Source organism: Mandrillus leucophaeus, unplaced genomic scaffold (genome assembly GCF_000951045.1).
Source record: "Mandrillus leucophaeus isolate KB7577 unplaced genomic scaffold, Mleu.le_1.0 Scaffold249, whole genome shotgun sequence".
NCBI classification, from domain to species: Eukaryota; Metazoa; Chordata; class Mammalia; order Primates; family Cercopithecidae; genus Mandrillus; species Mandrillus leucophaeus.
This window is the reverse complement of record NW_012102576.1, coordinates 1,311,783-1,335,327: the sequence shown is the minus strand read 5'-3', so window position 1 is coordinate 1,335,327 and position 23,545 is coordinate 1,311,783. Positions and strand designations below refer to the sequence as shown.

At 36.8% G+C, this 23,545-nt stretch overlaps 1 protein-coding gene across 1 annotated transcript; it reads left to right on the top strand.

Moving 5' to 3' along the window:
* The first annotated feature begins 340 nt into the window (after positions 1 to 340).
* On the top strand, positions 341 to 23,545 carry CLEC2A (C-type lectin domain family 2, member A). The gene is made up of 5 exons (XM_011983402.1): positions 341 to 446; positions 6,359 to 6,445; positions 14,224 to 14,390; positions 20,335 to 20,438; positions 23,431 to 23,545. The coding sequence occupies exons 1-5, from the start codon at positions 392 to 394 to the stop codon at positions 23,543 to 23,545; spliced, it is 528 nt and encodes a 175-aa protein (XP_011838792.1). The 5' UTR covers positions 341 to 391.

Below are 23,545 nucleotides of genomic sequence, written 5' to 3'. Positions count from 1 at the left end.
GTGTCTCAAAAAAAAAAAAATTGTCATGAAAGGAAAAACTATGTTGATAGAAAGCAAATTAATGCTTGCCAGGATCCAAGGTCAGGAAAGATAGTGATTACAGAAGGAAAAACAAGAAAGATGATGGGAACTTCCCATAGCATGGTTGTTGCGGTGTTTACGTGATTGACTTCATGATCCTTTTGTTATGGATGAGTTAATTTTTAAATTCCTTCCCTAAACTAACAAGTCTGCCTACTTTTATCTTTGATCTAGAATTAGTACTAATTTTTTTCATTTGGATTGGGTAAGAGCCTCTTTTGACTGAAGCTTGCTCAGCACCTAAGTAAGTGATGTACATAAAAGACCTTGTAGTGCTCTCCTGCTGATCTCCATCAGTTAGCACCTCTCCATGATTAATCCAGAGCTGCGGGATGGCAGACCTGATGGCTTCAAACGTCGGACAAGTAAGTTTTACAGAGTGAATGAGAAGGAAGTAAGGGAAAGATAAAATACAGGACAGCGTAAAAATGTGGACTCTTTACTTACGCTGAAAGTCTACTAAAGTGAAGCATGGGGAAGCACTTTGGGAGGATTGTGGAAGCCTCCTAGAGCATGTAGAGTTTTACGTCTGCAAGAGAGGGTATAAGCTTGTGTGTAGGAAGGTTTGGGGGAGAATTTTATGGTACGTGTATTATAGCTCAATAAGGATGTTTTTAAAATGTACTTTCACAGGAAAAAAATTGCTTCACACTTTTATACAGAATAAAAAGCAAATGCTTCACTCTGGAAGGAGGCTTGACGATTGTGACTTAATGAGACTGAAAAGAACTTTTCAAAAAGTGTAAGATTCAGCTGAGGCTAACAATGGAGTTGGTTTTCAGTGGATTGAAACATAAACAAACCAACAAATAAAAACAAGGTACACATACAAACGCCCTCCATTCACAGTAGTTCAGAGGGTTTATGTTAAAGAAAACAAATGAATTGTATGCCAAATGACTGGAATAGGAAGCCTGCCAAAACTTTAAGATAAAGACAGTGAAGAGATAAAAAGTAAAATCTTGAAATCAGTTACGGACTCCAGCTGAAACCTCTGTTAAAGTTTACTGGTATGAATTCCCAGGACAACTGGGATAATTCTCTTAATAAGAAGTAAGCCTGATACTCTTAAAGTTTGAAGAGACCTCAGTAGCTACCTAATAAAATTTTTCATCTACCGTGCCATTTCTAGCTATAGCACTTCTAGCAGCCTAGACTAGAATGTTTTCAGTGATAACATCTCTCAGTCTTAGAAGACTTTCCATTTTAATTTAGGGATGTTCTAGTTAGAAGTTTCTTTAGGGTAAGGTTAAATTTACCTCCTTTTGTATTCTAACTATCAGTCATAGTTACGAACTCTTGATCTATGAAAACTTTATGAGAAATTTTTTTTAAGTTATTCTAAATTTTAAACAACTGGACATTAGTATTACAAAAATAAATAAGATTCCATTCCTTTATCCAAATAAATTAGTCAGGCTTGTCTGGGTAACAGATTTAAGAGTTTAGAGAGTATAAAGTGGAAGAAAATTTGTCTCATTGCATAATGAAAAGAGGCAAAATATGAAGTACTGTGAAGGATTTACTGGAAGATTATGAGAAAACCAGGCTGCAGGAATCATTAGAACATCTATTTTGAGAATTTAATTAAAGCATAATAAAAATGTTCCAAAAGAAAAGAAATAAAATGAAGAAGAGCCAAGAATGCAATAAAAACCAAGTGAAAATAATAGTTATAGAAATATAATCTTTGAAATAAAGAACATTTTGAGGAGTTAATTAGTAGAATGGATGCTGATTAAGAATGAATAAGATCTAGGAGACGCTATTATAAACATGACAGAAAAGAAAACGTTAGAAAAGATAAAATAAAAGCTGAGAGATATGAAAAATAGAAGTAGAAATGCTACCTTCTAGATAACAAGAATCTGAAACGGAGCGAGAGAGAAAAAGAATAGTGGATAGGAAATATTTGAAGAAATAATATTCCAACTTCTAAAATTAATAAAAGCCAAACACCTCAGATTGAAACTTCAAAAGTGTGCAAACAAAATAGATAAGAAAAAACATGTATCTTGGCACAATGGAGTGAAATAAAAATATACAAAATAAAAAATAGAGGTAACAAGAGATGTTAATGAAAAAGAGAAGAAATGAGAAGGATAACAAATCAAATGGTGGCTATTAGAAAAGACTAAAGAATAAGATGTCTGAAAGTTTGCAGAAGAAGATACATTAAACAAAACGCCAAAAAAGTACAAATAATCACAAAAACCACAAATACGAAAATTTAATAAAACATTATGGAAATAATTCATCAATCATTATGGGGCAAACTGTGTTCTCTTAAAAATTTATATATTGAAGCTCTAACCCCCTCTACCTCAGAATGTGACCTGGTTTGGTGATAGTGTCTCCACCACGTTAAAATTAGGTCGATAGGGTGGGCCCTAATTTAATATTACTGGTGTTCGCATAAAAAAGGAAAATTTAGAGACAGACCCATTTACAGGGAGAATGCCATCTTCAAGCCGAGGAGAATAGCCTGGAACAGATTCTTTCCTTACAGGACTCATAAGGAACCCATCCTACCAGCATCTTAATTTCAGACTTCTTGTCTCCAGAACTGTATGACAATGCATTCCTGTTAATTTTAGCTGCCCAGTTTGTGACAACGTATTAGGGCAGACCTAGCAAACTAAAACATTAATGCATTTATAAATATAAGAAAAAGAACAGGGAGGTCTAAAAAATATAAAATACCAAAATACAATGAGAATAAACAAATAATTGTAGAACTATAGAAATTAAAAATAAATAAATTGAAAAGGCAACTAAAATAGAGTGATCTACTGATCTTTCAAGAAATAGCTAATTTTTGTATTGGACATCTTGCTTCAAAAAATAGCAAAATGAGAAATTTACCCCAATTTAATAGAATTTTTGATTTCCAAACAAGGTTAGAACAAGACAATAAGAAACAGACTCATCTTCTTATGAAATTAGAAATAGAAATCCCAAGAAAATATTCATTTACTATATACAACAAAGCAGTTAAAAATTCATATTTAAGTGGATTTACCTTAGGAGTGCTTTGATATCAGAACAGCAGTGCAAGCTACCCCATTAAACATTTTTGAAAGTCCACACGATTATTCAGTAAGTGTATTTGATAACCACAAGAAAACATTTGACAACATTCAATGTCTGAGATAAGTTCCTTTTAATAAACCAGGAATAGAAAAATTCTTTTTTAAATTGCTAATGTTGTATGTTAAATTCATACAGCATTTTTACAGTGCTTAATAATGAAAATTTAAACATTCCGCTTAAGATTAAAAACAAGAAAAAGTGTTCACTGTAACTACTACTGTTTAGCAGTAGTGTAGTACAATGCTAAAGGTAGCCAGTGATATAAGAAAACAAAAGGAATTATAAAGGAAAAGGATTGCAATGGAAGAGTTGTATCTGCAATATTTTCAGATAATTTGATTATATAAAAATAAATACCAACAGAATCAACTAGAAAACTATTAGAAATAATACCAGAGTTCAACAAGGTTACTTAAAAGTGCACATTTAACAAATCAATACTATTTCGGTATACTAGAAGTGTTGTTTTTATTTAGTTTTTTTCAGCTAGTTTTGTTGTCACCGTGAGAACGGTAGGGATGACTTCCAATCTATTGTAAATATCGCATGCCAGAGCAGGAATGAAGGACATGTATTTTAATTAAAAATAAAAACTGCTAAAGAGTTTTCCAAAACACTTATACATTTTTGAACTTCAACCAGTGGTGTATGTGTTTTGGGTAGTCTATATCCTGCTAACACTTGATACTGTCAGTCTTTTTCATTTTAACAGTACAAGTGACAAGTAGTCATATTCCATTGTGGTTTTATTTTGCATTTTGCTTGTGACTAATAATATGGAACATCTTTTATGTCCTTATTGGTCACTTGCGTGTATTCTTTTGTAAGTATTTGTTCAGTACTTTGGTTCATTTTTTTGATCAAGTTGTTTGTACTATATTTCTAAATTACAGACCTTTTAATATTTTCGATACTAGTCTTTCTAGTTGCATACATGTGTTGCAACTATTTTCTCTCAGTCCGTAACTTGCATATTTATATTCACAACAGTGTCTTGTATTTCAAAATGGGCAGTTTTAAGTTTCTTTCTTTCTTTCTTTCTTTTTTTTTTTTAAGACAGAGCCTCACTCTGTCACCCAGGCTGGAGTGCAGCAGCACAATTCTGATCACTGCAGCCTCCGCCTCCTGGGTTCAAGTATTCTCTTGCCTCAACCTCCCAAGTAGCTGGGATTACAGGTGCCTGCCTCCATGCCTGGCTAATTTTTTGTATTCTTAGTAGAGAAGGGGTCTCATCATGTTGGCCAGGCTGGTCTCAAATTCTTGACCTCAGGTGATCCACCCGCCTTGGCCTCCCAAAGTGCTGGGATTACAGGCATGAGCCACCATGCCCTGCACTTAAATTTCAATTACATTCAATTTATTATTTTCTTTTAATTTTACACTGTACTTTCTCTTCTCTCTCTAAGACATCTTTACTAATTCTCATGGTCACAAACAATTTATTTTATGTGTTTTAGAAATTTTATGGTTTCAAGTTTTATGTTCAGGTCAATGAAATGTCTTAAATACATTTTGTAAAATGATGTTGTAGTACGGTAAAGTCTTTTTTTCTCAGTTGTTTCAATACCACTTGTGTAAGACGTGGCTTTGCCCATAAATTACTTTTTCAAGTGTCTGAAATTTATGAAGTGGTTTTGTCTTTTCCTCTTCCTTGTTCTTCATTTCTCCCTAATCTTGGGGGGCGGGGGAAACCACCACATTTTGTATTTTCTATCTTTAGCTATTGTTTCTCTTGATGTAAGATAAATTACCAAACTCTTCTTCTTATCAAACATTCTCTTTGTAAACATCTTAGAATCTGGCTTCTCTCAATCTCTTCTTGAAATTACTTTGTTGCACAGTATCTGTAGTCTGGTGACCATGAAAACTAATAACTTTTAGTTTTCATTCACTAAGGCTGCTTTAAGCTCTGAAGAAAGAAAGTTTATGACTTCTTTTTAAATTTTTCTTTCTTCGAGTCCTGTTTTCTAATACTTAAACATATGTCTGTATATGTACATGTATATATACATACATATAAAGCATATAAAGCATATATATGCATATAGGCATGCATACATATATGTATATGTAATCTGTGTTTATGCACATATGTGCTATATGCACATATAGTCATGTACCGCAGAACAATATTTTGGTCAATGACAGATTGCATAATGACAATCGTCCCATGAGATTACAGTGAAGCTGCCCTGTAAAGATGTACCATTTTTGATCTTTTATATGGTATTTTCAGTGTACCTTTTCTATGTTCAGATGCAAGTATTTAGCATTGTGTTATAATTGTCTGCAGTAATTAGTACAATAACATGCTATCCAGGTTTGTAGTCTAGGAGCAGCAGTCTGTAATATATAGCCTAGGTGTTAGCAGGCTATACTATCTAAGTTTGTGTAAGTACATTCTGTGATGTTCCCACAATGACACAATCACCTACAGGCACATTTCTCAAAATATCTCTCCATTGTTAAGCTATGCATGACTGTACACACACACACATACACACACACACACACATTCTTCCTAGATTGTTTCTACATCTACTAATGATATATCAGCTACAATTACTTTATCATTAATAGAATTATTATTTGTTCTTAACCTCACAGCATTTCCATGAGTGTCAAATCCTGAGTCCTCTCTGATTTTTTTTTGCTTACCACAAATAAATAAATTACTGCTTTTATCTTGAATATTCTCTTGCTGAAACACATTGTTTCTTTCCTCCATGGCTTAAAGAATAAAGAAAAAATATATCTCTCATTTAAGGTCTTCTATCATGACCTTATGACTCCTTTCTTTCCTGTCTTCAATTCTACTGCCTTATATATCTGTTATAAACATTTGTTCTAATCATGGACCTTTTGATGATCTTTGTGCTTTTTTGCTTACAATCCCCCATTCAAACTATTTCTACCTTTTGAGTAACCTTTCCTTTCTTTCCTCATTCCCCCAAGACTAAGTGATTTCTCCACTCACCACTTTCTCCAGCTGAACAGCTATAGCAATCATTTTTTGGTACTTACCTTCCTTGTACTTTATGATGGCTTGCTATCCTTTGTTATTTTGAGATGTATATACTTGATTGAGGGTTTCCTGATTAACAACTATAGGAGAGGAATACACCAGTAATAATATCCAGCGCTTATTCAGAAATTTTAAAATATGTGTTGATTTCATTTGCAGTTTGCAACTTTAAACCAAACTGGAAGATTTGCCTTTGTGTGTGCTTCGTGATTATTATTATTTTTGCAGCTTGCATTATTATGATAGGTGAGTGGTTTAATTCATGCACTTTCTATGGTTCTTCACACCTGATGGGTCCATGTATATCTCACATTTAACTCCAAATCTCCCAGATCTAGAGTGATTAAGGGTTTTGTAGACACTTGTACTCAAGTTTTTACCAGTTCAACATTTTTTACCATAATCCTTGCCTCTCCTCAAAACACTCTCAGTTTTACAGTAGAATTATGTTCTTGACTTTATAGTCCTTGACGCTTAAGAAAAATAATCTTAAAATCTTAGATGACCACCAGATGGCAACAGCAATAGCTATGTTACTGAAATGCCAGGGGTTCAGTCTAGGTCCCATTGCCCACGGCACAGAAAGCCAATCCCGGAGACAATGACTACTGCCAGGGAAATAGGATTTTTATTTGGGTGGTGTCAACAGGGAGAATGGGAGATCAGTCTCAAATTCGCCTACCCAACTGACTAAAATTAGGGGTTCATATAGCAGGAAAGAAAGGTAACTATTTGTGAGAAAACAAGAATTAGGGAAAGATAACGAGGATGTTAGGCCTGGTCAACAGGAATTAGGGAGGGATAGGGAAGAAGAGTCGGTCAACAGGGAACAGGTGGTCGGTGAAGCAGTCATGATGGTGAGGAGTCCATGGTCTGGAAGTGGTGATCTGGTGACTTTCAGTTTCCTGTTACTATCTGGGAGGCCTAAAGATCAGATGCCTAAAGAAGGAACTCAAATAAGACAAATTTAAGTTTCAAGTTTTAAAACTAGGAGGGTCAATGTCTATATTTATATTTTTTAAAAAAAACACATAAACATCAGTTCTATGGGCTTGTTACAGATAATTTTCTTTTTAAGAGTTTGTGAATTAGTGAGCTAATGTTAAATATACTATACTCTGGTTTTTGTATTTAATCATCATTAGGCTAGGATACAGGTACAAGAAAATCCATTTACAGACAAAAAATATACAGGATACAATAAGTAAGTTGCTTCTCACAAATAATACATTCCAGACCTAGGATCAAAAATCTTGGCTGTATAACTCTAATGCTTGATAAATTTTAAAAATCATGCAGCTCGACCTTCATAATTGTAGCATTCCTTTAATTTCTTTTTAGTCAAGAGTAAGTTATGTCACTAATTGTTTGTTCTATAAAACATTTATTTATTTCTATTAGCTGGGAGGCAAAATTTTACCTCTACCTTCTCAGGGTTTTTCTGCTGGGCCTGAGAATGAAATTGGCGCAAAACACATCAACTTGAGCAAAGCACATGTGTTTAGTTAATACAAGTTTGATGTGACATGCATGTCTTCCTTATGAAAGCCTAAGATGCAGGTAGAGTTGAACGCTTATATATTGAATTCAACAAATGGTAATAAATTATTAAAATGTGGCAACACAAAGGGGCTTGATCTAGGGTAATTACTTGGGTGGAAAAGTGACCAGAAAGACAAATGTTAAATTAACAAATGTTGTTTGTACATATTGCCTTTGGCCTCAACTACCTATCCTTGATTATAAGAATGTTACTTTCCCTCTGGTATAGAGAGGACATCTTCCACGTAGGTATTTTATCTCCTGCTTATAAGAAAAAGAAGGAAGCTTGGAGTGTTTTGTCTTGCATCTGCTGTTTTAAAAGTGCCTTTAACTCAAAAGAGTCTATATGCCAGACTGACATATTTCGGGGCATCATGTTCTGAACTCCTTCACTATCGTATTAAGTTAAATGAAAAAAAATAAAGAAATAATGGCATATGTGACCTGTTGGCAAGACTGTCTCATTGGAGTTGCAATATTTGTAAAAATGAAGTTAAATTTCCTTGGTTCTGTGGGTTTATTTGGTGAAAAAGGTCCAAAGGGAGAATTTAATTCGTGAGCCATGGCCAAATAGTCCCCAGCACTTGATTTTGCATATGCATCGTTTGCTTAATTTAGCACTTAAATTTTGCTAAGTAGCACTGCTGTTTGTTTTGCTTTGTTTGCTTTGTTTTGTTTTCCTTTGGTTTGGTTTGATGTGGATGGGTTTGGCTTTGGTCATTCTCAAAAATGCTGATTGTCTTCTTGTTTATAGTCTCTTCTGTCAGTGTAGTCTGAGAGCTTAATGTTATTGCTGTTTAAACATCTGGAAGTTAAATGTAGACAAAAGTTTCTACAAGGAGGTTTTATATTCATTTATTCATTGATTAAAAGGTGCAGAAAGACAAAAGAAGACATTTATGTGGCCGGTAAACATGTGAAAAAAAGCTTATCATCACTGGTCAGTAGAGAAGTGCAAATCAAAACCATATGAGATACCATCTCAGGCCAGTTAGAATGGCGATCATTAAAAAGTCAGGAAACAACAGATGCTGGCAAGGCTGTGGAGAAACAGGAACACGTTTACACTGTTGGTGGGAGTGTAAATTAGTTCAACCATCGTGGAAGACTGTGTGGCAATTCCTCAAGGATCTAGAGCCAGAAACACAATTGATCCACCAATCCCATTACTGGGTATATACCCAAAGGTTTATAAATCATTCTACTACAAAGACACATGCACACATATGTCTACTGCAGCACAATTTACGATGGCAAAGACTTGGAACCAAGTCAAATGCGCATCAATGATAGACTGAATAAAGAAAATGTGGCAAATAAACACCATGGAACACTTTGCAGCCATTAAAAAGAATGAGTTCATGTCCTATGCAGGGACATGGATGAAACCAGAAGCCATCATCTTCAGCAAACTAACACAGGAACAGAAAACCAAACACCGCATGTTCTCACTCATAAGTGGGAGTTGAACAATAAGAACCCATAGACACAGGGGTGCGAGCATCACACACTGGGGCCTGTCAGGGCCTGACAGAATGAGTAAGTTGTCTCTGACAAATGCTGCATTCCAGACCTAGGATCAAAAAACTGGTCTGTATAACTCTAATGCTTGATAAATTTTAAAAACCGTGCAGCTCGACCTCCATAATTGTAGCATTCCTTTAATTTCTTTTTAATCAAGAGTAAAGTTATGTCACTAATAGTTGTTCTATAACATTTATTTATTTATTAGTATTGGGAGGCAAAATTTTACCTGTACCCTCTCAGGGTTTTCTTTTTTTTTTTTTCTTTTTGTTTTTGCTGGGCCTGAGAATGAAACTGGCACAAGACACATCAACTTGAGCAAAGCACATGCATTTATTTAATATAAGTTTGACGTGACATGTATGTCTTCCTTATGAAAGCCGAAAGATGCAGTAAGAGTTGAACACTTATCTACTGCTTTAAACAAAGGGTAATGAATTGTGAAAACGTGGCAAGTCAAAGGGGCTAGATCTAGGGTAGTTAATTAGGTGGAAAAGTGACCAGAAGGATAAATGTTAAATTAACAAATGCTGTTTGTACACATTTTCTTTGGCCTCAACTACCAATCCTTCATTATAAGAATGTTCCTTTCCTTCTGGTATAAAGAGGATATTTTCATGTAGGTCGTATTTTATGTCCTGCTTATAAGAAAGAGAAGGAAGTCTAGAGTGTTTTGTCTTGCATCTGCTGTTTTAAAAGTGCCTTTAACTCCAAAGATTCTGTATGCCAGAGTGACATATTTCAGTTCTGAAATCCTTTACTATCATATTGTTTTGTGAAAAAAACAACGAAATAATGGCATATGTGACCTGTTGCCAGACTGTCTCATGAAAGTTGCAATATGTGTAAAAATGAAGTTGTTACATTTCCTCTGGCTACAATGGGTTTATTTTGTGAAAAGCATCCAAAGGTAGAATTTAATTCCTGAGCCATGTCCAAATAGTCCCCAGCACTTGATTTTCCATATGCATGCTATACTTAATTTAGCACTTACATTTGGCTAAGTAGCACTGCTGTTTGTTTTGTTTTCGTTTGGTTTGATTTGGTTTGGTTTGGTTTGGTTTGATGTGGATGGGTTTGGTTTTGGTCATTCTCAACAATACTGATTGTCTTCTTGTTTACGGTCTCTTCTGTCAGTAGTCTTAGAGCTTAATGTTATTGCTGTCTAAACATCTGGAAGTTAAATACAGACAAGAGTATCTACAAGAAGTTTTTATATTCATTTATTCATTGATTAAAAAGAGCAAACAGACAAAAGAAGGTATTTATGTGCCCAGTAAACATATGAAAAAAGCTCATCATCACTGGTCAGTAGAAAAGAGCAATTCAAAACCACATAGATACCATCTCAGGCCAGTCAGAATGGTGATTATTTACAAGTCAGGAAACAAGAGATGCTGGCAAGGCAGTGGAGAAACAGGAACACTTTTACACTGCTGGTGGGACTGTAAAGTAGTTCAAACATGGTGGAAGACGGTGTGGCGATTCCTAAAGGATTGAGGACCAGAAACACCATTTGACCCAGCAATCCCATTACTAGGTATATACCCAAAGGTTTATAAATCATTCTACTATATAGACACACACACACATATGTTTACTGTAGCAGTATTTACAATAGCAAAGTCTTGGAACCAAGTCAAATGCACATCAATGATAGACTGGATAAAGAAAATGTGGCACATACACAACATGGAACACTATGCAGCCATAAAAGAGAATGAGTTCATGTCCTTTGCAGGGACATGGATGAAGCTGGAAGCCATCATCTTCAGCAAACTAACACCGGAACAGAAAACCAAACACCACATGTTCTCACTCATAAATTGGAATTGAGCAGTGAGAATACGTGGACATTGGGAGGGGAACATCCACACCAGGGCCTTTCGGAGCCTGACAGAATGATTAAGTTGCCTCTCACAAATAATTCATTCCAGACCTGGGGTAGAAAAGCTTGTCTGTGTAACTTTAATGCTTGAAAAATGTTAAAAACCATGTAGCTCTACCTCCATAATTGTAGCATTCCTTTAATTTCTTTTTAATCAAGAGTAAGTTATATCACTTAGAGTTATTCTATAAAACATTTATTTATTTCTATTACTTGGGAGGCAGAATTTTACCTCTACCCTCTGAGGGTTTTTCTACTGGGCCTGAGAATGAAATTGGCACAAGACACATCAACTAGAGCAAAGCACATGTGTTTACTAAATATAAGTTTGATGAGACATGTGTATCTTCCTTATAAAAGCCTAAAGATGCAGTTAGAGTTGAACACTTATATACTGAATTAAACAAAGGGTAATAAATTATGAAAATGTGGCAAGGTAAAGGGACTTGATCTAGGGTAAATAATTGGGTGGAAAAGTGACCAGGAAGATAAATGCTAAACTAACAAACGTTATCTGTACACATTTCCTTTGACCTCAATTACCTATCCTTGATTATAAGAATGTTACTTTCCCTCTGGTATAGAGAGGACATCTTCCACGTAGGTATCTTATCTCCTGCTTATAAGAAAAAGAAGGGGCCGGGCGCGGTGGCTCAAGCCTGTAATCCCAGCACTTTGGGAGGCCGAGACGGGCGGATCACGAGGTCAGGAGATCGAGACCATCCTGGCTAACACAGTGAAACCCCGTCTCTACTAAAAAATACAAAAAACTAGCCGGGCGAGGTGGCGGGCGCCTGTAGTCCCAGCTACTCGGGAGGCTGAGGCAGGAGAATGGCGCGAACCCGGGAGGCGGAGCTTGCAGTGAGCTGAGATCCTGCCACTGCACTCCAGCCTGGGCGACAGAGCGGGACTCCGTCTCAAAAAAAAAAAAAAAAAGCGCCTTTAACTCCAAAGAGTTTATATGCCAGACTGACATATTTCAGTTCTGAAATCCTTTACTGTCATATTGTTTCATGAAAAACAATGAAATAATGTCCTATGTGCTCTGTTGCCAGACTGTCTCATTAAAGTTGCAATATGTGTAAAAATGAAGTTGTTACAATTCCTCTAGCTACTATGGATTTATTTTGTAAAAAGGATCCAAAGGTAGAATTTAATTCCTGAGCCATGGCCAAATAGTCTCCAGCACTTAATTTTCCATGTGCATGCTATGCTTAATTTAGCACTTAAATTTGGCTAGGTAGCACTGTTTGTTTTGTTTTGGTTTGGTTTGGTGTGGTTGGTTTTGTTTGATGTGGATGGGTCTGGTTTTGGTCATTCTCAAGAATATTTATAGTTTTCTTGTTTGTAGTCTTTTCTGTCAGTGTATTCTTAAAGGTTAATGTTATTGCTGTCTAAACATGTGGAAGTTAAATATAGACAAGAGTTTCTGTAAGAAGTTTTTATATCATTTATTCACTGATTAAAAAGAGCAGAAAGACAAAATAAGACATTTATGTGTCCAGTAAACATATGAAAAAAAGCTCATCAGCACTGGTCAGTAGAGAAGTGCAAATCAAAACCACATGAGATATCATCTCAGACCAGTCAGAATGGTGATTATTAACAAGTCAGGAAACAACAGATGCTGGCAAGACAGTGGAGAAATAAGAACACTTTTACACTGTTGGTGAGACTGTAAATTAGTTCAACCATCGTGGAAGACAGTGTGGTGATTCCTCAAGGTTATAGAACAAGAAATACCATTTGACCCAGCAATCCCATTACTGGGTATATATCCAAAGGATTATAAATCATTCTGCTACAAAGACACACACACACATGTTTACTTCAGCAGTATTTACAATAGCAAAGACAGGGAACCAAGTCAAATGCGCATCAATGATAGACTGGATAAAGAAAATGTGGCACATATACACCATGGAACACTATGCAGCCATAAAAGAGAATGAGTTCATGTCCTTTGCAGGGACATGGATGAAGCTGGAAGCCATCATCTTCAGCAAACTAACACCGGAACAGAAAACCAAACGCCGCATGTTCTCACTCATAAGTGGGAGTTGAACAGTGAGAATTCATGGACACAGGGAGGTGAGCATCACACACCGGGGCCTGTCAGGGGGTAGGGGGTAAGGGGAGCTAGATCATTAGGACAAATATCTAATGCATGTGGGGCTTAAAACCTAGATGACGGGTTGATAGGTGTAGCAAACCACCATGGCACATGTATACCTTTGTAACAAACCTGCACATTATTCATATTTATCCCAGAACTTAAAGTTTAAATTTAAAAAAAGAGCAGAGAGAGATAGAGTTGAAACACGTTATATTGTATATGCTGTGTAATAGCGTGTATCCACTTCTGAGCACTACAATAAGCAATAATAATAACTCATGATGAAGTAGGGAGTGCAGCCTTTGGAGTCTGCCCTACATTTGAGCATTTACTTGACTCTTTACTACTTACATTAATTTATTCAAACATGTGGAATGCATGGACTTGTCTTATTCTAAATACTTAGCACCTAAATAAAACCATGAGACAGTAAATCTCCAAACAATGTGCTTTTCATTATTATTCCATATTCTTCAGCACTGGATGTTAATGAAATGAAACAAATGTTTCACTAATTCTTATGTTTCACTTATGTGCTGTCCTTTATGGCAAATTTCACTTTCCTAGCTTGGGTATTTTCATAGGTAAAGGAAAGCCTCCATTTCTTATCCTAACCTTTGAAGCATAAATTACGTGCAGATCTCCAATCTATCTTGATTGCATAACTTATAGCTAAATTGTGTGCATTGTTTTTGCCAGGATGTCAGTACAGATTGTGAGAAGCTAGTGATTCCATTTCTCAAAATAGAAACCAGGAAAATAGATAAAATATGTATTGCTTGATCACTAAATGATCTTGCTTACAGACAGGGGAAATTAATTCATCCTCATTCTAGGGGTGAAGCTAACTTACAGGCCTCAAACCACGGGAGCAAAAAGTAAAATTAATACACAGAATGAGTAGAAACACTTTTTAACTTGTGCTTTATCTGATCATTTCTTTCTTTTTTTCAGTCAAATGGCCAACATGTGATAAACGTGTGGCATGTTCAGGGGACTGGCTTGCAGTGAGAGACAAGTGTTTCTATTTTTCTGATGATACCAGAAATTGGACAGCCAGTAAAATATTTTGCAGTTTGCAGAAATCAGAACTTGCTCAGATTGATACACAAAAAGATATGGTAAGAAAAGAGAAAAGTCTTCAGTAATTTCAGAGATTGTTTGTATAAAAACATAATAAAAACAATAATAGCTAATACTATAATACTATTGATCCCTGAACAACATAGGTTTGAACGGTGTGGGTTCACTTATGCATGGATTTTCTTCCCTCTGCCACCCTTGAGAGGAGAGCAAGAGCAACCACTCCTCTTCCTCCCCCTCCTCAGCCTACTCAATATGAAAACGAGGATGAAGATGTTTATGATGCCTCACCTTCACTTAATGAATAGTAAATATATTTTCTCTTTCTTACGAATTTCTTTTTTTTTTTTTTTTTTTTTTTGAGATGGGATCTTGCTCTGTTGCCCAGGCTGGAGTACAGTGGCACGATCTTGGCTCACTGCAAGCTCCGCCTCCCGGGTTCATGCCATTTTCCTGCCTCAGCCTCCCGAGTAGCTGGGACTACAGGCGTCCTCAACCACGCCCGGCTAATTTTTTGTATTTTTAGTAGAGACAGGGTTTCACCATGTTAGCCAGAATGGTCTCGATCTCCCGACCTTGTGATCTGCCTGCCTTGGCCTCCCAAAATGCTGGGATTACAGGCGTGAGCCACTGTGCCTGGCCCGATTTTCTTAATAACACCTTCTTTTCTCTAGATTCCTTTATGGTAAGAATACAGCATATAATTCAAATAACATAAAAATATGTGTTAATTTACTTTTATGTTATCAGTAAGACTTCCAGTCAACAGCAGGCTACTAGTGGCTAAGTTTTCTGTTTTTGTTTTCTGTTTGTTTGTTTCTAAGACAGGGTTCTCATTCTGTCGTCTAGGCTGGAGTGCAGTGGTGCAATCTCAGCTCACTGCAGTCTTGAACTCCTCGGCTCAAGCAATCCTCCCACCTCAGCCTCCTGAGTAGCTAGGACTACAGGTGCACACCACCTTGCCTGGCTGATTTTGTTTATTTTTTGTAGAGATGAGGTCTCACTATGTTGCCCAGGCTGATCTCAAACTGGGATCAAGCAATCCTACTGCCTCAGCTTCCCAAAGTGCTAGAATTACCATGAGCTACTGTTGCCCAGCATGGTTAACTTTTTGAGGAGTCAAAAGTTATATACAGTCTTTTGATGGTACAGGGAGTCAGTGCCCCTAACTGCCACATTGAGTGAACTGTATATGACAATATGTGCTAAACAGTGTTCTAAGCACTGAAACTATAAAAACTCATGTAGTCTACAAACACCCATGAAGGAGTTATATAACTCTTCCTGCTTTAAAGATGAGGAAAGTCAGTCACAGAAATGTTATATAACCCAGTCAACGATGCAGCCATAAATTTTTGAACTGGGATTTGGACCCAGGCAAGATGACTAGTAATGCCATGTCCTTTACCACAATGCATACTGTTTATGTATCTAAATGTCTTCATTAAATGTTCTTAGATTATTAAGTCGATTATTTTTTAACCCTTTTCAATTTGCATTCTACCAAGCATAGACAGAAAAAATTAAAATAAAAAACTACAGCTCTTGGAATTTAGAGATAAAGATATGAAGGAAATATGTGCCCTTTGAAGAAGCAAGTGAATTAATGGAAGTAAAGAGGGCAAAGAAGGAGACATGTGGACTCTTGGGACACAAAGTAAGAAAATAGATTAGTTTTTAAAGAATAGCTGGGGGTTGGGTAGTGGCCAAGATGACCGACTAGAAGTAGCTGGTGTGCAAGGCTCTCACAGAGAGGAACTGAAGGTGTGAGTAAATACAGCACTTTGAACTGAAACATCCAGGGTACACGCAATGGAACTAATCAAGGAAACAACTCAATCCATGGACAGTGGAGAAAAGCAAGGCAGGTCGATGGCCAACCTGGGAGTGACATGGAGCCAGGGGAACCTCCCCTTGCCCAGGGAAGTTGTGAGTGAATGTGTAACCCCTGGAACCCATGCTGCTTTCATGGATCTTTGCAACCCTCAGGTCAAGAGATCCCCTTGTGAACCAGCTCCACCAGGGCCTTCAGTCTGACACACAGAGCTAAGCGGAGCCTCAGGAGAGCAGCTGCTCAGGCACATGCAGAGACCCGGGAGCCTTAGATAGCCAGGCTTTCCAGGCTTCCCAGCAAAAGTAATTGCAACTCCAGCCAAGAGGGAGGTCAGACCCCCTGACACGTCCCTAGTAAAGGAGCTGAATCCAGGGGGCTCAGCAGTGACATTCTCTAGGACCCTCTTCCATGGCAACTCACAGGATAGGACCCGCTAGCTTGGAGTTCTAGCCAGCCATCAATAACAGCATTGCACCTCCCTGAAACAGCTCCTAGAGGGAGATGGAGGCCACTATCTTTGCTGTTTAGGTGACTTAGCCATCCAGCCTTCAGGGTTTGGAGAATCCACGTTGACCAGGGGTGGAAGTGGCACCCCAACACAGCACAGCTGCTCTACAAAAAAGTGGCCAGACTGCTCTTGTAAGTGGGTAACAAATCCCATTCCTCCTCACTTTACAGGATCTCCAACCAGGGTCTTTAGCAGCCTCCTACAAGTGTGTTTGGGCCAGTAATAGGTGTGTGCCTCCCTGACACAGAGCTCACAGAGGGAGGGGCAGGCCACCTTCTTTGCTGTTTTGCAGGCTTCACTGTTGGTACCTACAGGGATCAGAAAATCTGAGGTGAATAGGGACTGCAGATGGCCACCAGCATACCACGGCAGGCCTGTGATAAAGTGGCCAGACCGTTACATGGGTGCCCATCTCCTTGTCTCCCCACCAGGAGGGTCCTCCAGGCCTGGGTCTCCAGCCCCCTCTCGCAAGAGCTACTAAGCCAGTAGCAGGTCTGGAATGTCCTAGACAGAGCCTCCAGAGGCAACTGAAAACCTCTCTGCCACTGCCTCTGCACTGGAACTGCCCTTGCTGCCCTCAGACTAATGAAGGAGCCAAGACTCTAAGTCTCTCATCCACCTCTCCAACAAGTTGCAGGAGAGGAGGCCAGTCCATCTCCACAGGTTCTGCCCACCCACCTTGCTCATCACCAGACATGGAACCCCCAGCTTGGGCCCACAGCACAGACCCTCCATCCTGGGCTGAGTGCACTGAATGATTGATTACTTGCATCTCTCTGGAGTAAAGCTCCCAGGAGAAAAGCCAAAGACCATTGGCCTTAACCACTACTAAGGTCTCTTCCATTGCTGCCTCCAAGTTGGAGAAGAAACAAACACTTTGATAACCCAAGAGCTGCAGTCAGCAGACTAAGAGTGCCACGCCGCAATCTACAGCCAGCACTCAAGAGGGAGAGAAATCCACATTTTCAGGACATCGAGAGAGAACAGAGCTGCAACTATCAGGAAACATAAGGGAGCCACACAATCCAACAAGAGTCTCCCAACTGACAAATATGTTCAAGCGCCACCTCCTGGATCACACCTCAAAGCTTCAACACCAAAAATGTCTCACTAACATAACCCCCACTAAAACCAAAGACAAGAAGTCACCTTCAAATAAAGACCCTGCCCAAAGTTTCAGCCATATAAAAACATACAGAAAAGAGGTCTATTGACTGTACTAAATATACACTGCAGGTAAAGTAACACCCACATGCAGTGATGAGAGAGAATTAATGCAAGAACTCCAGTAAATGAAATAGTCAGAGTGTCATATGTTCTCCAAACAACTGCACCAGTTCTCCAACAAGAGTTCTTAACCAGGGTGAACTGGCTGGAATGACAGAAATCCAATGCTATTCCTATCAAACTACCAATGGCATTCTTCATATAACTAGAAAGAAAAAATTATTTTAAAATTCATATGGAATCATTAAAGAGCCCAAATAGCCAAGGCTAAGCAAAAAGAATAAAGCTAGAAGCATCATGTTACCTGACTGCAAACTACATTGCAGGGCTACAGTAACCAAAACAGCATGGTACAGGTACAAAAACAGGCACATAGACCAATGGAACAGAATAGAGAGCCCAGAAATAAGGCCACACACCTATGACCATCTGATCTTTGACAAAGCTGACAAAAAGAAGCAATAGAAAAAGAACTCCGTATTTAACCAATTGTGCTGGAATAACTGGCTAGCTATATACAAAAGATTGAAGCAAGACTCCTTCCTTATACCATACACAAAAATCAACTCAGGATGGATAAAAGACCTAAATGCAAAACCCCAAACTATAAAAAGTTTAGAAGAAAACCTAGGCCATACCGTCCTGGACATTGAAACAGGCAAATTTCATGATAAAGACAACAAAAGCAATGATTAAAAAACAATGCAAAAATTGACAAATGGTATCTAATTAAACTTAAGAGTTTCTGCACAGCAAAAGAAACTATTAGCACAGTAAGCAGCCAAACTACAGAATGGGAGAAAACTTTTGCAAGCTCGGCATCTGCTGAAAGTCTAATATCAACATCTATAAGGAACTTAAATTTACAAGAGGAAAACAACCCTATTAAAAGTGGTCAAAGGACATAAACAGACACTTTTTAAAAGAAGACATACATGCCACCAACAAACATATGAAAAAAACTCAACATCACTGATGGTTAGAGAAATGCAAATCAAAACCACAACGAGATATCATCTCACACCGGTCAGAATGGATATTATTAAACAGTCCCAAACTATAGATGCTGGCGAGGTTACAGAGAAAGAACACTTATACACTGTTGGTGTGAGTGAAAATAAGTTCCACCATTGTGGAAAGCAGTGTGGCAATTCCTCAAAGAGCTAAAAGCAGAACTACAGTGGTTGCAGTGGTGTTTACATGTTTGATTTATGATTCTTTTGTTATGGATGAGTTAATTTTTAAATGTCTTTTCTAAACTAATCAGTCTGTCTACTTTTATTTTTGATCTAAAGTTAGTACTGACAGTTTCTATTTGGATTGGGTAAGACTCGCTTTTAATTAGTTAATTGTTCATTTAAGACAGAACTTTGTTCAGTGCCTATGTAAATGATGTACATAAAAAACTTTCCAGTTCTCTCCTATTGATCTCAATTAGCACACTGCTACAAATAACCCAGAACTATGTGATGGCAGATATGACAGATATAACTATTGGTTAATGGGCTTAATACTTGGGTGATGAAATAATCTGTAAAACAAACCTTCATGACACAAGTCTACCTATGTAACAAACCTTCACATATACCCCAGAACCTAAAATAAAAGTTAAGAGAACAAAAAGCTAATGAAAACGTTTGTCACTTAATAGCAAAAATCCAACAGAGGAGTGACTAAACCCATCACTTAATAGATTTCATTGCAGTAAATTGTATTCATATAGAAGTTAGTTTTATCTCTGATTATATTTAAAAAATACAATATCAGTGGCATTCATACTGTAGTATCTAATCAAAGTATTTTATCACTGGATTTTCCTATTCTTATAGTATTTATACTTTCCATTAAACTACTCCCCCTGCATCCCTTTTTTATGATTTTAGGAAAAGTACCTGTGCACACAAAACATATATATAAGCATTAGTTCTCTATCATCCTTGAAGATGATGCTGTATGAGATCTCATAGAACATGCTTAGGTCCTATATTGTCATCTAGGCAAATTTAACATCAAATTAATTTATAGCCTATGTCATTCACTCTGTGACTAGAACATATGAATGGTTTAGGAATTTGAACTTGAAGGAAATAAAGTTAAATATGGTTTTTCCTTAATTTCTCACTTGAGACATGGAAGTTACCTTTAAAGATAATGAGAGTGTAGCTCGGAGTGTCAATGACTTGATTATAGTCCAACTATTTGGAGATACTTAAGATGCAAAAAAGCAAAATGAAAATCATTCTGATAAAACTAACCCAAATATCAACATCTGTGCCGTTTGCTGTTAGAGAAGCATCAGGGAAGACAAATTAGAATGTGAATCCTAAAAGATAGAATAATTGGGGTGGGAAGTATGTTCAGCAATGTGCTGTAACCTATTAAGTAATCGCTGATTTCCTTTGCTTTGTGAAAGGAATTTTTGAAGAGGTATGCAGGAACTGATATGCACTGGATTGGACTAAGCAGGAAACAAGGAGATTCTTGGAAATGGACAAATGGCACCACATTCAATGATTGGTGAGTTTCCAATGTATTAGGAATGTTCTTATTCTGGTGTGTCTTATGAAAAATTTTAAAGCATTTTGAGTTGTATTATTATAAACAAATCTTTCTATTTTTCATGTGTAATTAACTTTTCAGTCTCCAATCTATGACATAGGCCCGTTCACATTGAAGCACACCCTAGAGCAACCCATTTTCTTCTCACCTTGTTAAATAACACACAGTGAAATTTTCCATTTTTATTTTTATTTGTTATTTTATCTTTATTGTCAAGCTCTTGCTTGACAAATTAGTGCTCTTTTGCTAATTCAAATTTAATCATTCTGCAAATTTTAAGTCAAAACTCATGTATTACTTGTACTTCTTTCCAACTAAAGTTTCTATAAGATTTCTTTGTCTTTAAAGGGTTAAAGACTTTGTAGTTGTCTTTAACATTTCAAATGCCCACCACAATGAATACTATTTATTTTTATTTATTTGTTGCTTATTTTATTTATTTTTATTTCTGTTAGCATTTCCTGGGTGGGTTAAAATTGTTAAAAGTATCTCTTAGATTAAAACAGTTGAGGATTGTATAGTTGTCTTTAGCTTTCCAAATGTTCATCATAAGCAATATTATATTTATTTTTAAAATTTTTATTTTTTATTTAGTTAAAATTTTTATTTATATAACTGTTTCTTGGATACTTATGTATCTCTGCCTTATTATTTTACTAAAGTGCTAGATTAAAAAAAAGCAACCAATAAAACAAATATTGAAATAGGCAAGACAGGACAAATTATACTTATAAATAAGAAAAGATTTGGTTATCGACAAAGAAAATTAATAAAAAATATGTATATTTTTTATTTTGCTGTAAGTTCCGGAATACAAGTGCAGAATGTGTAGGTTTGTTACATAGGTATGTGTGTGCCATGGTGGATTGTTGCACCTATCAATCCATCACCTAGGTTTGAAGCCCCACATGCATTAGCTATTTGTCCTAATGCTCTTCCTCCCCTTTCCCCCACCCTCTTCTGCCCTCAGTGTGTGTTGTTCCCCTTTCTGTGTCCATGTGTTCTCACTGTTCAACTGTTTATATTAGTGTTTGCTTTCCTGTTCCTGTGTTAGTTTGCTGAGGATAATGGTTTCCAGATTCATCCATGTCCCTGCAAGGGACATGAACTCATTCTTTTTTTATGGCTGAATAGTATTCCATGGTGTATATGTACCACATTTTTTTTAACCAGTCTATCTTTGATTTCCATTTGGGTTGATTCCATGTTTTTGCTATTGTAAATAGTGCTGCAATAAACATGTGTGTGCATATGTGTTTATAATAGAATGACTTATATTCCTTTGGGTATATATCCAGTAATGGGATTGCTGGGTTAAATGGCATTTCTGGTTCTAGATCCTTGAGGAATCACCACACTGTCTTCTACAATGGTTGAACTAATTTACATTCCCACCAGCAGTGTGTAAGCATTCCTATCTCTCCACAGCCTCACCAGCATCTATAGTTTTTTGAGTTTGTAATAACTGCCATTCTGACTGGCATGAGATGGTATCTCATTATGGTTTTGATTTACATTTCTCTAATGGTCAGTGATGTTGAGCTTTTTATTTCATATGTTTGTTGGCTGCATAAATGTCTTATTTTGGGAACTGTCTGTTCATATCCTTTGCCTACTTTTTGATGTTTATTTTTTCTTATAAATTTATTTAAGTTACATGTAGATTCTGGATATTAGACTTTTGTCAGATGGGTAGATTGCAAAAATTTTATCCCATTCTGTTAGTTGCTTGTTTACTCTGAGGATAGTTTCTTTTGCTGTGCAGAAGAAGCTCTTTAGTTTAATTAGATCCCGTTTGTCAATTTTGGCTTTTGTTGCTTTTGACATTTTCATCATGAAGTCTTTGCCCATGCATATGTCCTGAATAATATTGCCTAGGTTTTTTTCTAGGGGTTTTATTGTTTTGGGTTTTACATTTAAGTCTTTAATCCATCTGGAGTTAATTTTTGTATAAGGTGTGAGGAAGGGGTCCAGTTTTAGTTTTCTGTGTATGGCTAGCCAGTTTTCCCCAGCACCCTTTATTAAATAGGGAATCCTTTCCCCATTGCTTGTTTTTGTCAGGTTTGTCAAAGTACAGATGGCTGTAGATGTGTGGCATTATTTCTGAGGTCTCTGTTCTGTTCCATTGGTCTATATGTCTGTTTTGGCACCAGTACCATGTTGTTTTGGTTACTGTAGCCTTGTAGCATGGTTTGAAGTCAGGTAGCATGATGCCTCCAGCTTTGTTCTTTTTGTTGAGGATTGTCTTGGCTATACAGGCTCTTTTTTGGTTTTGTATGAAAGTTAAAGTAGTTTTTTTCTAATTCTGTGGAGAATGTCAAAGGTAGTTTGATGGGAATTGCATTGAATCTATAAATTACTTTGGGCAATATGGCCATTTTCACAATATTGATTCTTTTTATCCATGAGGATGAAACGTAAAAAACAATATTGTCAGCAGTCTCTTAGGTTTCTGTTGCAGTATGTTTCAAAAGTACCAAGCAAATATAAATCTTATTTTTACTCTTTGAAAAAGTACATTTACTAAAATTATGCCAGAAAACTGATATCTTAAATTTCAGGAATCTTTGAATTTGGCAACTCTCTCTTTCTTTGCATATAGATAGAAAGAAGAAAGGAAGAAAGGAAGGAAGAACAGAAGCAAGCAAGGAAGGAAGAATAGAAGGAAAGAAGGGTCTTACCCCTGTCTTTGTGTATCTATATGTGTCTATCTACCTATCTACAAGTTGTTCTAAGTAGGGTTACAGATTTTAACTCCAACAAACACTTATGTCCAGTCTTATTTCCCTTAATATGCCAGATATTTTAATGTAGCATATGGTGATGGGTGGGTATATTTTCTGGGAGCTCAGTATTTGGTATAATATATTTAAAATCACTCTATTCTTAATTGTATTTTTGATTACAACTGTAAGTGGTTCCCAGACTGATTTAGAGTGTTCTTTTTCAGGTTTGAAATTATAGGGAACGGATCCTTTGCTTTCTTGAGTGCTGATGGAGTCCATAGTTCCAGAGGATTTATTGATATCAAGTGGATTTGCAGCAAACCTCAATATTCTTTATAG